This window comes from Candida orthopsilosis (genome assembly GCF_000315875.1).
Source record: "Candida orthopsilosis Co 90-125, chromosome 1 draft sequence".
Taxonomy (NCBI): Eukaryota; Fungi; Ascomycota; class Pichiomycetes; order Serinales; family Debaryomycetaceae; genus Lodderomyces; species Lodderomyces orthopsilosis.
In genome coordinates this window covers 1,310,029-1,326,735 of record NC_018292.1, presented here as the reverse complement: position 1 = coordinate 1,326,735, position 16,707 = coordinate 1,310,029, and the positions used below count along the sequence as shown (strand labels likewise).

The 16,707-nt window shown below is 37.6% G+C and overlaps 9 protein-coding genes across 9 annotated transcripts; 6 read left to right on the top strand and 3 right to left on the bottom strand. All coding sequences in view use genetic code 12, as the record gives it.

The window, feature by feature from the left end:
* Positions 1–32: 32 nt before the first annotated feature.
* On the top strand, positions 33–3,374 carry CORT_0A05970 (hypothetical protein; the record flags this gene model as incomplete). The annotated part of the gene is made up of 1 exon (XM_003866376.1): positions 33–3,374. The coding sequence occupies one exon, from the start codon at positions 33–35 to the stop codon at positions 3,372–3,374; it is 3,342 nt and encodes a 1,113-aa protein (XP_003866424.1).
* Positions 3,375–3,755: 381 nt separating this feature from the next.
* Positions 3,756–5,108, top strand: CORT_0A05960 (Pex2 protein; the record flags this gene model as incomplete). The annotated part of the gene is made up of 1 exon (XM_003866375.1): positions 3,756–5,108. One exon carries the CDS (start codon positions 3,756–3,758, stop codon positions 5,106–5,108), a length of 1,353 nt encoding a protein of 450 aa, XP_003866423.1.
* Positions 5,109–5,125: 17 nt separating this feature from the next.
* On the bottom strand, positions 5,126–7,246 carry CORT_0A05950 (Puf6 protein; the record flags this gene model as incomplete). The annotated part of the gene is made up of 1 exon (XM_003866374.1): positions 5,126–7,246. The coding sequence occupies one exon, from the start codon at positions 7,244–7,246 to the stop codon at positions 5,126–5,128; it is 2,121 nt and encodes a 706-aa protein (XP_003866422.1).
* Positions 7,247–7,572: 326 nt separating this feature from the next.
* Positions 7,573–8,241, top strand: CORT_0A05940 (hypothetical protein; the record flags this gene model as incomplete). The annotated part of the gene is made up of 1 exon (XM_003866373.1): positions 7,573–8,241. One exon carries the CDS (start codon positions 7,573–7,575, stop codon positions 8,239–8,241), a length of 669 nt encoding a protein of 222 aa, XP_003866421.1.
* A 1,261-nt stretch (positions 8,242–9,502) lies between these two features.
* CORT_0A05930 (Wh11 protein) lies at positions 9,503–9,697 on the top strand (the record flags this gene model as incomplete). The annotated part of the gene is made up of 1 exon (XM_003866372.1): positions 9,503–9,697. One exon carries the CDS (start codon positions 9,503–9,505, stop codon positions 9,695–9,697), a length of 195 nt encoding a protein of 64 aa, XP_003866420.1.
* A 2,424-nt stretch (positions 9,698–12,121) lies between these two features.
* On the bottom strand, positions 12,122–12,316 carry CORT_0A05920 (hypothetical protein; the record flags this gene model as incomplete). The annotated part of the gene is made up of 1 exon (XM_003866371.1): positions 12,122–12,316. One exon carries the CDS (start codon positions 12,314–12,316, stop codon positions 12,122–12,124), a length of 195 nt encoding a protein of 64 aa, XP_003866419.1.
* Positions 12,317–13,477: 1,161 nt separating this feature from the next.
* CORT_0A05910 (Cdc21 thymidylate synthase) lies at positions 13,478–14,437 on the top strand (the record flags this gene model as incomplete). The annotated part of the gene is made up of 1 exon (XM_003866370.1): positions 13,478–14,437. One exon carries the CDS (start codon positions 13,478–13,480, stop codon positions 14,435–14,437), a length of 960 nt encoding a protein of 319 aa, XP_003866418.1.
* A 119-nt stretch (positions 14,438–14,556) lies between these two features.
* On the bottom strand, positions 14,557–16,161 carry CORT_0A05900 (Sgo1 protein; the record flags this gene model as incomplete). The annotated part of the gene is made up of 1 exon (XM_003866369.1): positions 14,557–16,161. One exon carries the CDS (start codon positions 16,159–16,161, stop codon positions 14,557–14,559), a length of 1,605 nt encoding a protein of 534 aa, XP_003866417.1.
* Positions 16,162–16,320: 159 nt separating this feature from the next.
* On the top strand, positions 16,321–16,698 carry CORT_0A05890 (Dad2 protein; the record flags this gene model as incomplete). The annotated part of the gene is made up of 1 exon (XM_003866368.1): positions 16,321–16,698. One exon carries the CDS (start codon positions 16,321–16,323, stop codon positions 16,696–16,698), a length of 378 nt encoding a protein of 125 aa, XP_003866416.1.
* Positions 16,699–16,707: the final 9 nt, after the last annotated feature.

Below are 16,707 nucleotides of genomic sequence, written 5' to 3'. Positions count from 1 at the left end.
AACTATACATCTAAACATGAGTATATGAAAAGATGCAAAGACTGACTAATCAATTTTCAAACTTAGAAAACATTGGCAATCTAGAGCTTCAGCTTCTGAGCCAATCTGCATCCACCAAGCAAGCAAAATCTGACACTGCTAGCAAGAAAGCTACACTATCAAAATACCAGGAGAATTTCAATGAAGCAGAGGGCCTAGAAGGACTTGAATTCTATGATGATTTGTCGTTCTCAAAGTTGTCAAGCACAAACGTAATTGCCAAATCATTACCAATACTAGTACGTGAAGGTAAAGGTGATGAATCACCATTTATGAAAAGACTTCAAGAGAAATCAGGATCAGGCTCACACTTTGCTGACTACGCTGGTGACTTCCGGTCTCCTCGGGATCATGGTACTGCGATCAAAGATCAATCAAGAAATGGCAAATTCCACGCGACGCATCAACTTCAAGAAATACCCGAGATGAAGCTCAACAATTTTCATGAATCCACTCCTGCAAAGTCATTTGGAGATATAAAGTCTACACCGAAACATAAAAGGACTACTTCGGTGAAGTTTTCTTTGACACCTGCACAGAAAACACAACCCAAGAGTGATGTACACACTCAGACAGCCCTTGACAATTTTGAATTTGGTACCTTGATAGGAAATGGTGCATTTGCAAGTGTCTACGAAGCAAAAAACTTGGCAACTGGTCAAATTGTTGCAATCAAACAAATACGGCTTGAACAGGATCAAGACGTTGGTGCATTAATGGGAGAGATTGATCTTTTAAAGATTTTGAAGCATCCAAATATAGTCAAATACCATGGTTTTGTTAAAATTTCTACTTCCTTAAATGTTATACTTGAGTATTGTGGAGGAGGCTCACTACGTCAATTGTACAAGAAACGAAAAAGTGGACTTCCTGAAGTTGAAATTATTAATTACGTGAGAGAAATATTAGCTGGTCTAAATTACTTGCACGAACAAGGTGTGGTACATCGTGATGTCAAGGCTGCAAATGTGTTACTAAATGACAAGGGTGAAGTTAAGTTGGCTGATTTTGGAGTTGCTTCAAAGGTGAGCTCACAGCATTTCACAGTGGTAGGAACCCCAAATTGGATGGCACCAGAAACGGTCCTCGGTGGTGAGGGGCTTTGTACTGCATCTGATATATGGTCACTCGGTGCTACAATAATTGAACTTTTCACAACTAACCCACCGTATCACGAGTTGAACGCAATGGCCACTCTTCATGCCATCGGCACCGATGACCATCCGCCTTTGCCAAAGAATATATCACCATTAGCGAAAGATTTTTTATTGGAATGTTTTCAGAAGCAGTCGAATTTGAGGATAAGTGCAAGTTTGCTACTTAAGCATAAATGGTTGAACCAAGATCTGACGGTTAGCTCAATTCGTGAGAAAAAAAGGACATCACATATTTTCCAGTCTGGTAAACCAATTGCATTGGGGGATACAAACAAAGACGCTCAAAGCCAAACTGAACAGTACCCCGGAACAGTGCAACCCAAGTTTTCCAGAAGCCAATTGATTCTCAAAACAAAGCTTTCCAAGAATGACCTATTGAACAAGTTTCACGAGGATAAAGAATCAGAACTGTTTTCATCATCAGTATTTGCAAAGGGTAAATCACTCGCTATTTTTAACAGAGATTTAGAGGACACCGAGGAGGATGATCCATTCTTGGAAATCGAGGTTGACAACTTCGATACTAATGAAATCGAAATTCAGGCCAAGATGGAATACTTGGTAACAAAATTAACACAAAAATTGGAGCAAATACATCCCGGTAATGTTGATTCTGTGGAAAATTTGATCAAAGTGACTGGAAGAATGCTACACTTGATTAAAAAATATCCATTTCTGCATGACACCTTTATTCGAGACCATGGCGTTCTCTCACTAATGGAGCTATTAGAGTCACATCAAGATATACCAAAACAGAATCAACTATGGTACTATGCTTTATCGGTGTTGAACTATGTCTTTGAATCAAATGTGGGTCAGTTCGAGAATTTTTGCTTTTTGGGAGGAATACCAACAATAGCACATTTTAGAAGCTCAACATATGATAAGAGAGTGAGGCTTGAGGTTGCAAGGTTTATCAATTGTTTAAATGTTTCAAACAGTGCTTTGTCAATGTTTGTTTCCTGTGGTGGACTCAGATTGATTGCCAAATTTGTTGAAGAGGATTTCGATGCTACCCCTACGTTCCCCTTGGTTGCGATTGATACGATCCATAATATATTAATTAGAGATGTTAGTCGGTCCAAGTCTGACATATGTCGAATTTTGTCTAAACATGGGGTTCTTTTCTGGTTTGTCGTGTTGTTAAACATGCTCTTAAAGAGATGTCGTCAATCGAACTACGACTTGGTACAGAAAGATGAAATGGAGATAGCCGCTGATAAGGTGGTGGATGTTCTTAAGTTCTTCAGTCAAGCGGAAACGAAGGTTAGGGTGGCTGTTGCTAATGTTGATATATTCAAGCTTTTGGTCAAGTTATACGATAATTTGACATTTACTCAGCAAATTGTTGTTTTAAACTTCTTCAGGTCGATGTCATGTATTGGAGAAGTTTTGAAATATCTTTACAAAGCTGATATATTGGAATTTTTGGCGAGATTGTTGGACAAGTATGTCCCATCAAGGTCCAACTATAAAGAAGTGATTAAAAACATTGCTCCACTTATTTACAATTGTCTTTCATTAAACCACGCAAAAGAGATAGAGTTTGTCAATTTGGGAGCTCTTCCACATTTGAGGTCCCTATCAATGGTGAAATTGCCATTTAGGCAATTTATTTTGCCTATCGTTTGTGAGTTGGTTTACTGTGGCAAATCGGTCCGAGCAAAGTTGAGATCATGCGATATTCTTGGTTTGTATTTTAACTTATTGCTTGATCCATATTGGCAGTCAAATGCATTGGAGTCTATATATGCGTGGTATCAAATGAGCCCTAGGCATATCAAATTAGATAGTCCACAGGCAAATAGTTGTTTAGCTGCTGGGTTTCTTTTACCTAAAGTCGCCAGTTTGGAGTCTGTCCTTGATGTTTACTTGAAATTGTTGGCTATGGATAATTCTTTGGTAAAGACCATGCTGGAGGTGAACATAGCTGAGAACATCTTGGTGAAATTAAGAGGCTATCATCAAAATCCTGTGATTCAAGTGCTGCTATTGAAAATTTTGAAAATTATCATGATAAATGTGGTAATTGCTGGTTTCAACTGTCATGTAGATAAGGATGAGAAGAAGGTGATGAAACTGGTGGTTGACTCATTGCGAAATTTGCCTTTACGTCAAACCTCGCTTTTGGTGGGGGAGATTTCCAGTGAAATATTGAGTTTGATTCAACATCGTTGATATGCTGGGCACTACCATCTGGGAATACTACGGAGTTTACATTTTAGCTAATGAATAATGATAACCATTTTGACTTCCAATAGATATGGTTTACCCGAGAATGTTGTAGGTTATCCAATCGAGGTTCTAACAAAGCAAAAGAATGCTGAACAAATGAGTATCTACTTGCCACAACTACATCTATTACTTTTTGATCAAAGGGTGAAAGAATCCAATTGGGACCTATAATAATTGTAACCAGTTCTCTCTAGACCTCGGCAAATGTAAAATGATTGACGTGTGACAGGTAGCGCTTCTTCTGTCTCCAGGTTTTTTCTTCTCACAGCTGACAAAATTGGTGCTTTTGGAAGAGAATACTTCAGCAACACAGCTATACTAGACATGTTTCCTATACCTTACCCTTCTTCGAGGGTGTCTCAACTAGACGCAAATATTTTAGATTCTGAACTATTCACACTATTAAAAGATCAATTATCTTCGATTTTTCAACTACATGAAAACAACAACTCGATTGCAAGTAAGTTGTCCTATAATCGACATCCAGAAACATATTCGTTGCTTTTGAATTTGCTCATTTTTAAATTGACTGTTTGGAAATCTGGCTCATCATATGGATCGTCTTTACAAAATTTGAAGCTTACAGATTCGCGTACGGGGAAAATCATTGGACTTAATAAAAAGGGAATTTTGTTGGCGGCGTTGGTGGGGACATACTTGTATAAAAAGATGGAAACCGCACTTTACCAAATTAACGAGATTTCAGGGGATGATAATGAAGATGACTCGTTATTTCAAAGATTGAAGAACGCCATTCTCAATAACCGAACGGCGCTATTGACAAAGATTGATAATACCTTGAAAACTGTTAATTTGCTCAATTTTACCGTATTTTTGGTTAACGGAAGATATCCATCAATTTTACATCGATTACTAGGGATTACTGAGGCCCCAATAGTTTCAGATTTGTTAAAGTTTAACGGAAGTAATGTCAATTATGAGTTTCAAAATCGGCAATTGGTGTGGAATGTAATGACGGAATTCTTGGTGTTTCTTTTACCACTATTACAATTGAGAAGGATTAGTAAATTTATCAAGAAATTGTACCATAGAGCTAGCGGGCCAAACACATTTGAATTTGAACCAGGAAATACAAAACAGGTGACTCCTTATACTAATTTGCCAGTACTGGAATGTGCCATTTGTCACTACAACAATCATCAAGCTGTACAATCAGGAGGCCGCGTGTTTACAACTGCGGGACCTGTGACTAATCCATGTATCACAAACTGTGGACATGTTTATTGTTATGTATGTATCGCAACTCAATTCAATGTGATGAAGTCGAGTGGTGATGACGTACCATGTTTGAGATGCGGCAGCAAGTTGGAATGGTTTAAAGAGTTTGAGGCTGATGAAAAAGCAATTGATTTAGATGCAATTACGATAACTATGGATGAAGATGATGAAGAGGAGTCTGACGATGAGGTAAAACAAGAAAAGCAGGTTGGGAGCAATAATAACACAGATGACAGTGATGATGAGAGTATTGAAAGTGGATCGAGTTATGAATTAGCTGAATATTCACATTCTGAGAAGCCCATCGGGGTTAAAATCGAAAGAAAGCGCAGTAGTGTGCTGAATATATTCCAAGATGACGACCTGGAAAGCCCCAGTGAGGATGACGACGACTATAGTGAGGAAGAGGAAATAGATGCTGATGAAGCATTGCTATAGGGTGTGTTGATGTATGACTATATAAGTTCTAATAAAAGGTTTGAACCTTTATCTTCTTTTGACAAGTTTTTCTTTTCCCTTTTCAACTGTTGTTGTAACGTCTTGGTCTTTTTTGAATTTGCCAATTGCAAAACTTCATAAGCTGCAACCAAGACAAATGCTGGTTGTCCACTGGTCCAGTTACTCAATTTATCATCATTCAATATTTCGTCGACTGTCTTTTCAGCAAATACGACACCAACCCCAGGTATTTCAACAGCATCTTCAACTTGAATCAATTTTTTGGCTTCATTGTTGAATTTGAATTGGTTTCCATGCATCAAGGCTTTTACCGATCTCGACATAAAGGGCGTTTTATTTAACAAGTGATAATCTTCCAACACGTCTCCCTTTATGATTTTGTCAAAGAATGTGTCCAACAATTCTGGTCTATATTTGGTGTTGACTCTTTCATTGGTGGTTGGAGTCGTTAAAAGATCAGTGACAAATTGTGCACCAATATTAACCGATAACAACTTATCAAATTCGCCACTCTCACGACTTTCAAGTAATGCCTTGTAAATTGGTTCAATTGATTTATCAAACAACTCTTGCCTTTTAATGTCTTTGTCCTTCTTTGAGGTCTTTTTATAAGCCAATTCTTGGTACTTCAATAAGGCTTGTTTGACATTTGGAGCAAAATATTTTCCATCCAAGCCACGCAAAATGTACAAAATAGGTCTTCTGGAGAACTTGTCTTGAGCTAATGGAGGAAGCTCTTCTGAAGTAAACATTTCACTGCAAAACGATTTGTAGGTCAAAACGGTGTCATCAACAGCCATAAACAATGTAATTAGAACAACATTTCCATATTCGTTCTTGATCAACTCCTGTCTGTGTGTTTTTAAACTTTTGATAATTCCTTTTCTTTCCTTTGCGTTCGCCAACGCAATTAAACAACATGCAACTTCTGACCCTTCTTGGGTATGAACCAATTCGGCAAATTGTTCACTCAACAAATCGATAAAATCTCTGATGGCGGATTCATTTGCATCTATGTTTTCAATCAATATACTCACATATTCCTTCATAGCTGCATGCAAAATTTGGAACCCAGTTGATCCCTTTTCAACTGATGCTTTGATGGTTCCATATAAATTTTGCATAATCAATTGTTTCTTTTCTGATGATTCTCTTATTATATCAACAACCGTTTTTCCTTTACCGGAATCTCTAAACACGGCGTATTCGCTTCCCCAAAACTCTCTAATCATTTGTTGTTTTTGTGCAGCAGTCGAATACAAGACAAATAAATCTTCAACAACGTATGCACCTTCTCTATGTCTCATCAATTTACGAAGCTTACCATGTAGTTCATCAACAATGACTGCACGAGCTTCTTTAGATCCATAATGTAATATTTTGATGAGTAAATATTTACCATATGCAGAAGTGGCTAATTGATAGAAGGAGCCTTTTAATGCATCAACTATTTTGTCTCTTCTCTCCTTGTTTGAATATTTGACCAATGTTTGAACTACTCTCGATGCATCGTGTTTCAAAACTAAGTCATTAATGACATCATGTGACAATTCCCATATTTCGTCACACAATTTATCACGTTGAGCTTTTGTTGGTGCTGGTTGATTGACTCTGAGTTTTTCCCATAATTTCTTGATATCTTGAACCTTGGCCCCAGATTTCCTCTGCAATTTTCTGTCACTTAATAACTTTCTTTGCTCGGAGTGTTGTTCTCTTGACGTCTTTTTACTTGGATCAACTGGCTTTGGTTGATTTTCCTTCTCCTCCTCATGGTCGCCAACTTCAACATCGTCAAGTTCATCCAACTCGTCCTGATCCAATTCATCCTCGTCTAAATCGTCTAATTCATCATCATCCAAGTCATCTGACTCACTTGCTGATCCTTCATCCTCTTCACTCTCCTCTTCTTCACTTACTGATAAATCTTCACTACTTGAATCAGAATCTTTTTGGGTAACTTTTGGAGTTTGATTATTTAATTTTACTTTTTTTGCATTTGGGCTTGTAACTAGTTTATCGTTTTGACGCTTTGCGCCCTTTAACTTGTTTCCCATATTGTTGCTGAGTATTGACTGGTAAAGAGAGTGTGGTGAAAGATGTGTCAAGATGGAACTCATCTCACAAATGAAAAAATAATTGAAGTTTGTATCGCGCTACCCGATGATGTGTGTAGTAGTATATAGGTTGGCCTGGCCAAATACCTCTGCTTGATTAATATGGTGTAAGTCAGGGGTATTATGTGTACAGATTAAAGTTTACATGAGTAGATCTGAATTCCTCTTTCCGGTAGGCTCATCTCACCCAATGAATTCTAGACGCTAGACGCATCTGGTTTGCTTGCCTAATACAGTAATGAATGCGGCATCGTATCTTTTTTTTGAGTCAACAAGAGAATTAAACCAAACTTCATCCATGCAAAAGCTTTATCCCATCAGCAGACAACATGTTTAGAGGCACAGTAAGAAAAACTATTCCATTATTTGCATTTGCAGTAGGTGCAGCCGCATTCCCCAAAGATTGGAGAAAAGGCCAATTTTCAACTGATCGCAAGCTCAATCATATCAATGATTCTGTCATCCATCAAATTGAAGCTACTGATGAATACAAGAAACTAGTATCCAACTCCAATATCAGACATTATACTTCGAGCAAATCTTTTCCTGAGCAACACCGTAACAACTATATCAACACGGGGATTTTGTTTGGACCAGATTTAATGGAAATTGATCCACTTGTATTTGTCAATGAGACTACAGGAGAATTGACCAGCTTTTATCATTTAGGAGATAAATTGATAAGTCAAGATGGCCAAATACACAATGGTATTATTTCAACTATTTTGGATGAAGGATTATGCTCTGCTGGATTTAGTAAACTACCTTCAAAAAGAGGCGTCACTGCCAGTTTACTGATTGATTTCAAAAATCAAGCACCACCACAGAGTACAGTTGTATTACATTCAAAAGTGAAAGAAGCAAAGGGAAGAAAAGTTGTTATTGAGGGTTATTTGGAAACGTTGGTCGATAAAGGAGAGCCATTGTTGGTTGCCAAAGCAAATTGTGTACTTGTTGAACCCCGATGGTTCAAGTATTTCTCATGGTTGCAAATCTGAATAAATTCGCTAGGTTTGATATGAACATGTAGGTCTTTCTCTGTTGAATAAGATATCGACGAAACTCAATTGATTATTGGTTAGAATAGTAAAGATTGTGAACACTTTGGGTCCATCTAAGTTAAATGTTTCCAAAGCAATACCAATCTTGAATTAAGAAAAAGCCTCCGAGATATACCGTATAGTTGCCAGTATCAATTGATGTTATACACAGTTCGAATGTTAATATGTCAACAAAGAAGGAGTAGGACAGTTAATAGTGGCGGAGTTGTTGTGAAGTCATCCAAATAACTTCACTTTGTGTATAGAGACAAGGACGTGTGACGACATAGATGTGTGACGACATAGATGTGTGACGACATAGATGTGTGACGACATAGATGTGTGACGACACTTTTCGCTTTAGTTTATTGCTATGTACTATCCAGCTTTCCTATTGTGGGCAAATGGAGTGAGGGGGTACAAAAACTAACGCATCTGTCGGTGTAACTGTGTGTGATCTACAGAATGGTTACTGTGGTAAATCTAGAATCTGTGGATCCAAAATTTAGACGAAACCACAAGGGGGACAAAAAAAGTGTGGAGAAATTGTAAAAAAATTCAACGATCTCGTAAATATTCTTTGATTCTATTTGGACCAACTCCTACACTACACGACCTTTCCAAAAAAAAATACCACTAGTGGTTATGATTCCAACATAAGATGTAGAGTTCGCGCTCTGAAATGTTCCTTGGGCGATGACCTTGTGTCTTGTTGATGTATTCCATGTTCTTCTTTTGACAGCAACTATAAACTGAACACAATTTCCCTTTTCGGCTGCAATTACACAAAACTAATAGCAATCTATAACAAATACGTAATATATTGTGGCAAAGGCAGAATTTCTTAATTCCTCCTACTTAATTGTATATGAGTTAACCTTTAGAGAAGTAAAGAGAACAGGTCATTCATTACTCGATGAAACTCATAATTAACACGTCACACATTTAAAGGTACTTCAAATGCAAACTATTCCTTTCTTTATTTTGGCATGTGTTAATTTTTCAAAACGTATATTACACAAACATAAACTAATGGTTGCTACTCCTCGAGATAAATTAAACGAAAAAGTCAACAGAAAACTACAATATAAATAGGACCAAATATTCCCTAGGAGGTCCACATTAATTCCAGTTTCTTTCTTTTAACTATCAGTTTTTAGAGATCGAATCTACTTAGAAACAAACAAGAAACAAACAAAAAACAAACTCAACTAGAACAATGTCTGACTTAGGAAGAAAAGATATCAGCGACAAAGTTGAAAGCAAGGTCAAACCAGACTCCCAAAAGTCCACTTTTGAACAAGCTAAAGACAAGGTCACCGATGCTGTTGACAGCTTGGCCGGTAAGGGAACTTCAGAAAATGACAAATCAGCTACTCAATCTGCTTCTGATGCGGTTTTTGGAAGCAAATAGATTTGCTATTGCTATCGTTTGAATTGGCTTTACCAGTATTTAGATTACCATAATAAAATAATCAACTGATTTGAAAAAAATTTTGTAGAATTATCACATTGTTTAGTTGTAACGTGTTTTGTCTCTGTTTGCTTAGCCAGTGCGACGTTATTGTACTGAGCTCAATTGAGTGACAGAGAAACTGGAAATGCGTGGTAGCTAGGGTTATTAAGCGTGGATTCATCAATAATCTCTCGAGATCTTCAAATCTCCTCAATTGCAATTTCTCATATAAAAACTCTTTAAATATATAGACTATGAGGTGTCTACAACAAATCTTACAAGACGCCCGCTAAAGACCTTATTGCCATGGATTTGATGGCTTGATGTTCTTGAGAGTAGCTGCCAAGTCACTTGGTGATTTAGTATCTGGTCCAAGTGGTGTTCCATGTAAATCATTCATGATACCGGTGAAATATTTCTTTAAAGAATCTTCAACACCTGGGTAGTTGAGAGTGTTGATGTATGATTGACGAGAGCATCCTTTAACTGGAGTATAACCTTCGAAACGTTTGGTAATCCAGGTAATAGCAGCAGGAGCTCCAACGTAAAGTTCTTGTGAATGCAAATAAGTTTCATCAACGGCTAATTCCAAGGACCCAATTCTCCATTCGCACCAGTTGTTGTATACTCTCTCTACATCTGCAAAAGGGACAATATCGTCATTTTGACCATAGTAGATAAAGACTGGGGCATGAGGTAAAACACTTGAATTTTGATATTCTAAGCCAGTCTCTTCCAATACTGATTTGAGAGGTTCTTTATTGAGTAATTCAATTCCACCTCTGTATATTGAATTGTCATCATCTCCAAAGAATGTAGCATTTTCAAAAAGCAAGTGAGAATCCAATAAGCAATAATCGGCAAGATGATCCACCAAAACCTTGGGTTTTCGTTTTGGTAAGTTTTGAAAAAGGGTCCAATCTCTGGGTAAAGTTTTTCAATACCAGCAATAGCATTGCCACTAAGACCGGCCCATTGAGCACCTTTGGCAACACTAGCAACAGCAGTAATATTGGTAACAAATCAGCCAAAAGCAGCACCAATTATTCTATCATCCAAGTCAGGTGCATACAAATGTTGAGTAGCAACGGTCTATCCGGAAGAAAGAGCACCACCAGAATAACCCCACAAGACATTCGAAGCATTGGAACCAATACCAGTAGAGTTACCTGAATTCAAGGCACTTCTAACACTATCCAAAACACATTTTGCTGATTGTATTAAACAATGAAAATGGCATGAGGTTGGGTAAACGAGTTTTGTTTAAAGAATCTTTGAAAAATAGCTAAAAAACTGGGGTAGGTAAAAAACTACTGAGTTGTAAATGTTCGCAACTGGACTAATAATTATTCCACTAGATTTGATTGAGGTTTCTCTCTAGAATCTGGACACAAAGTGGTTAACTGCCAATATCGACGGTTCTTCGTCTCAAGTTACTACAGTTTTAAGTTATCAAACAATTGAGCAATCTGGTCCTTTTGGGGAAGGTGCTTCCCATTTGGGTCAAATTTGTGATTCTGCATATAAGGATTTGCAACAATAACAAATTTCAAAAATACGCGTATCTGAAGACACTATCTCTACAAGCTTCATTAATCAGCTTGAATTTATTGGCTTCGTCGGATACTCGGTAATTTAATTATTATCCTATAAGTCTCGGAGTTAAGAAGCAGAAAAAGCTCCCGGATTAAGAGACTGTAGATTTAGAGTTTCTGATCCATGATCGTCCGTTTTCATATTATGCTTTCTCCAGAATTCTATTTGAACCGAAATAATGCAATCATGGGTACGTATTTTGTAGTCCATTTGAGCTTCTCAAGTAGCGGAGTGGCTGAACCCCTTGGTCAATATCAGGAAATCAATATTAATGATTATTATTAGACAATTCTTTGGGATATTGAGTGAGTGATGTTGGATTTGGTCACTTTTACATTTACAACAGAATATATACAGAGTCAAAGAGGAAATAACAGTTAATTTCAAGCTCTTGGGGCTCTAACACCTCAACAGCTCTGGCTGTATTTAATAAAAATGTTCTTAAATGGAAATGCATTATTAAGCGTGAAATTTACAACTTGCTTTTTTGCTTTTTCGTGAAAATCTTCAATATAAATCAAAGCTATCACCATATTAATGTTGTGTTCTGGCCCCGTTCAAAAGACACGGAAACCCCATTTAAAATCAATTTGAAGGGCTTTTTTTTCTCAAATTCGTCAATTGAACCCCAAATCGCTGAATATTGGAGTATGACCACAAGGACAGCCTACAAGTATAACAGATAATAGAAGCCCCTACAAGTTTGACAATTTCAGTTCATCTCCTGTATATTTAACAAAAATAGAACACTAAATAAGCTCAATCACTAGGTGTAGCAACACTCACTCATTTACTGCCAAAGACAGTGTCAGAAGCCTTTTGAGGAATTGACTTGTCATTTTCTGAAGTACCTTTACCAGCCAAATCATCAGCAGCATTGGCTATCTTATCTTTAGTTTGTTCAAAAAGCGATTTTTGTGAATCTGGTTTAACTTTGCTTTCGAGTTTGTCACCGATATCTCTTCTACCTAAATCAGACATTATTAATTGATTGTATTGTTATGGAATCTGTCGGGAATTTAGGTGAAAATCTGGTCTGTATTTATATGTTTAAATTTGCCTCGAGGAAACAAGCACAAACAATACAAGGCAAGGCTGTTTTGTTTCACTAATAAAAATGAATGACCAATAACAGTCTTTTTCCCCCTCTCACTTTGGTCTAAGGAGAGCAATTGATCACGTACGTAACTGTAGGTGACTGTGCAAGTGTAATGTAGTAAAAGAAATTAGATTGCTATGTATTTTGTGTAATGTAGACCAAAAAGGGAAATCAATAGAGAGGTTGTTCAAGAGGTTACTGTCAACCTATATCAAAGCAAGCAATCATAGGTCATCAAAAGACCATAGGTGTCATCATCTTTGCTTGAAGATATTATCTCCAAATGTAAACTCATAACCACTTAGTCTATTGAAATAAAACTGGTCTATTGTTAGAACTCAATGACGAGATCGTTAGATAGTTTCGATTCGTAATTGACCACACTCTGCAAACAATAGGACTCCGGCTCCCGTGTTCTCGTCTAATTTCTAATTGAGTTATAGTGCTTGTTAATTATATCTCCAACCGCAATTAACTTCTTGTTCATTTTAGTTTCACAATTACTTTTCAATTCAAACTTGCAGGATGAATGAACCTGGTAGCGGTCTGTAAACAGAGATCTTGCTGGCGTTGTTTTGGGTCATTCGCCACAATGCCTTGATGAGTAAGTCATCCTTTAGCAATTCAGAGTTTGTTTTTTTTAACTTTTTTTACGGTAGAGGTGGAGTCTAGTTTCGTCGTAGCTACAATGACGACACCTTTTGGCTGTGTTTGAAAACGGCTTGAGTCGTTTGGTAATTAACAACACCAATGGCTTTGACAAAGTAACTGAGCTTGAAGCAATTGGCTCGACTTTTATGAAGAAAAGTCGCTTACGGCGCCCGTCTAATATCCTTAGTCTAGAAGAAAAGAACCGCGTAGACAATTCCAGTACGGCTATTGATGCGAACTCCGTAAATCGCCACATAAACGAAATAATTGCAAAATCGTAACTCGCGTCACAAAAGTAAAAAAAAGGAATCGAAATTTGATCCTCTTAAGACGCGATTGAAGAAAAATAAACAAGACACTACTATATACACCATCCCAATACCAATCAGCAAATGACTGTCCCTATCAACAAAGCAGAGCAAGCATATTTGGATCTTTGTCAGCGAATCATCGATGAAGGGGAGCACAGACCTGATAGGACAGGAACTGGTACCAAATCCCTCTTTGCTCCACCACAATTACGATTTGATTTGTCAAATGATTCATTCCCTTTACTCACTACTAAACGAGTGTTTTCCAAAGGCATAATTCACGAACTTTTGTGGTTTGTAGCTGGATCTACCGATGCCAAGATTTTGAGTGAAAAAGGGGTCAAGATATGGGAAGGTAATGGTCTGCGAGAATTTTTGGACAACTTGGGATTAACTCATCGTCGTGAAGGTGATTTGGGACCAGTTTATGGTTTCCAATGGAGACATTTTGGTGCTGAATATCAAGATTGTGATACCGACTACACCGGCCAAGGATTTGATCAATTACAAGATGTAATCAAGAAATTGAAGACTAATCCGTATGATCGAAGAATTATCATGTCAGCTTGGAATCCTCCTGATTTCCCATTGATGGCATTACCTCCATGTCATGTATTTTGTCAATTTTACGTAAGTTTCCCTAATAATTATCAACAAACTCCGGATGCTAATACCACCAAGCAAGCAAAAACATCAAGCAGACCAAAATTATCCTGTTTATTATATCAAAGATCGTGTGACATGGGATTGGGTGTCCCATTCAATATTGCATCCTATGCATTACTTACCAAGATGATTGCACATGTGGTAGATATGGACTGCGGAGAGTTTATTCATACCCTAGGTGATGCTCATGTATACTTGGATCATATTGATGCATTGAAGGAGCAAATGACGAGAATTCCAAAACAATTCCCTAAATTGGTTATTAAAGAGGGTAGAAAAGAGGAGATTAAAAACATTGATGATTTCAAGTTTGAAGATTTTGAAATTGTTGGATATGAACCGTATCCTTCGATCAAAATGAAAATGAGTGTTTGATTAAATAGAAACTACTATTTGGATGTCCATGGATCAGATATATATGACACTGCTTAGATACTAAATATAGCTACATAAAATTATCAAATAATAGTTACCGAATAGATGAGTGTTTTTGTTTACGCATTTCGAAGGTCAAAGATATCAAGACCCCAATCTTCATTACGTCTTGTTTGTTTACGTTTCTTGGTTGGTTTGTTGACGTTTGTGGTTAAATTTGAAAGAGGTTTTCTCTTTCCACCCCTACCTTCTGACGTTACACCCTTCTCAATATACTTATCTGGAGATTGATCCAATTCAATTACCTCGGGTTCAATCGCATGTTGGATACCCTCCTTCTGGAAAAACTTTGGTTCAGTAGTTGCGGTCAATTCACTACCTTTTTGATCAACCGCTGGTGAATCTTCTTTGATCTGGATTCTCTTCAGTCTTCTCTGTTTTGATCTTGAAGGGGGTGTTGGTGTAGCTCTCTTCATGGAAGTTGCTCTTGAATTTACCTTGCCGTCCGGCTCAGCGATGTTCTCAGATATTTGTAATTCACCTTCCTTCTCTATCTCAGTTGCACTATTTGTAACGAGCATAGTATTGTCACCCACCATTTCGCCCTGGATCTCATTGTCGAGATTCGTTTTGCTTTTTCTAGAACTACGTGTTCTCTGCTTTAACTCGTCTGTCTTCTTCCTAGCATTTATGGCACTGTCCTCACCTCTTTCCTGTACTTCCTCATCATCTTCCTTATGTACCTCATTCGAATCACCTTTAAATTTCAAACTTTCCAAAAGAGCTTCGTAATCCAGCATATCGGGCATGATTGACAGTCGCTTCTTTGTTGTTTGTTTTGACTCAACGTTCTCTTTGTATCTACTTTCTCCCTTATCTTTACTCTCCTCTACAAATGACGACTCGTGGCGACCAAACTCAGCTAAAAAGTCATCTTTATCATCACCATTATTCTTGCTTTCTTGGTTTGATTTATCCGCCACAGCATTGTGCACCACCTCAGTATCGGGTTTATTATCTTTATCGTTATCCTCATCAATAATGACAGTTGGTTCTTTTGCAAACACACCAACCTGTCTTATATCAAACATATCCTCCGAATCCAGTTCATCCAAAATAGTCAAGAGTTTGCTTGTGGAATCAAACTGGTCATCTTTTTTGAAAAATTCTGGGATTTCAGACTTCTTCTGTACGTCAGGTCCATTTTTGATAGTGGGAGTATGTTGGGCTATCACGGGTTTGGATTTTAACTTTGGTACTGTAGACTCTTTTGACATCAGTGACTTCAGTTCTTCATTTTTCTTGATGAAATCAGATTTATATTTAGTAGAAGCAACTGTCTGCTCTCCTGCGCTTAGATGCATTCTATTATCCACACGTATTCGTTGCAATTGTTTCATACTGACATTAAAACTGTTAACCAAATTCTTCTCCACTAGTTCAAGTGCCAGTTTAAGCGCGTCATTCTTCCGAAGTCTCGTGAGCTCATCATTCAATGAGGTAACCTTCTCCTCTAGTTCAGTGATTCGAGATGACAATATCCCATTGCGGCGCGCAAGCACTTTGTTTTGGTTGATGTATTGTTGTAGTTGTGATGAAGTTGTTATTGTTGATTCATCGTCATTTAAACTGTGTTGGTGCAATGGCTGTGATACTGAATTGTGTATCGTCGTTCTTCGCGATAGATCACCTCTGGGCTCTCCAAGATCTGCTTTCCTTGCCATTTGTTATAGTTGGCTTTGCTCGTGTAAGAAAGCACTTGTGTGTTTGGTTTTCAAAATGTAAACAAATGAAAAAAGAAAAACCGAGATCCAACTCCAACTCCAACTCCAGCCACCAATACGATCAAAACACGACTGTACCCCATAAATACAACCTCTACCATGGCAAAACAAAACACAGCTATATATCAAAAGATTGCCGAAAAGAGAGCTAATTTGGAACTTCTACGAGAATTCAAAACGTTAACCGACGAATTGGCTAATGAATTGGAAATAATTGGTGATCGTTTAGAAACGATGAGAGATGGGACAAGTAGTGTCGCGTTAATCCTTTCAAACTGGCAACGAATAATCCAATCTATATCATTGGCATCGCTAAGTTTGTTAAAGCTGACTAATGATGGACCAAATGGAGTGGTTGATCGAGACGCGTATCCCGAACCTCTAATCAGGATAAATTTAGATGACAATGAACAGGAGGGTGAAATCGATAATGAGGACGAGGACGAGGGATTAGAAGAGCGTGAAGAAGTTAGCTAATACATTAAA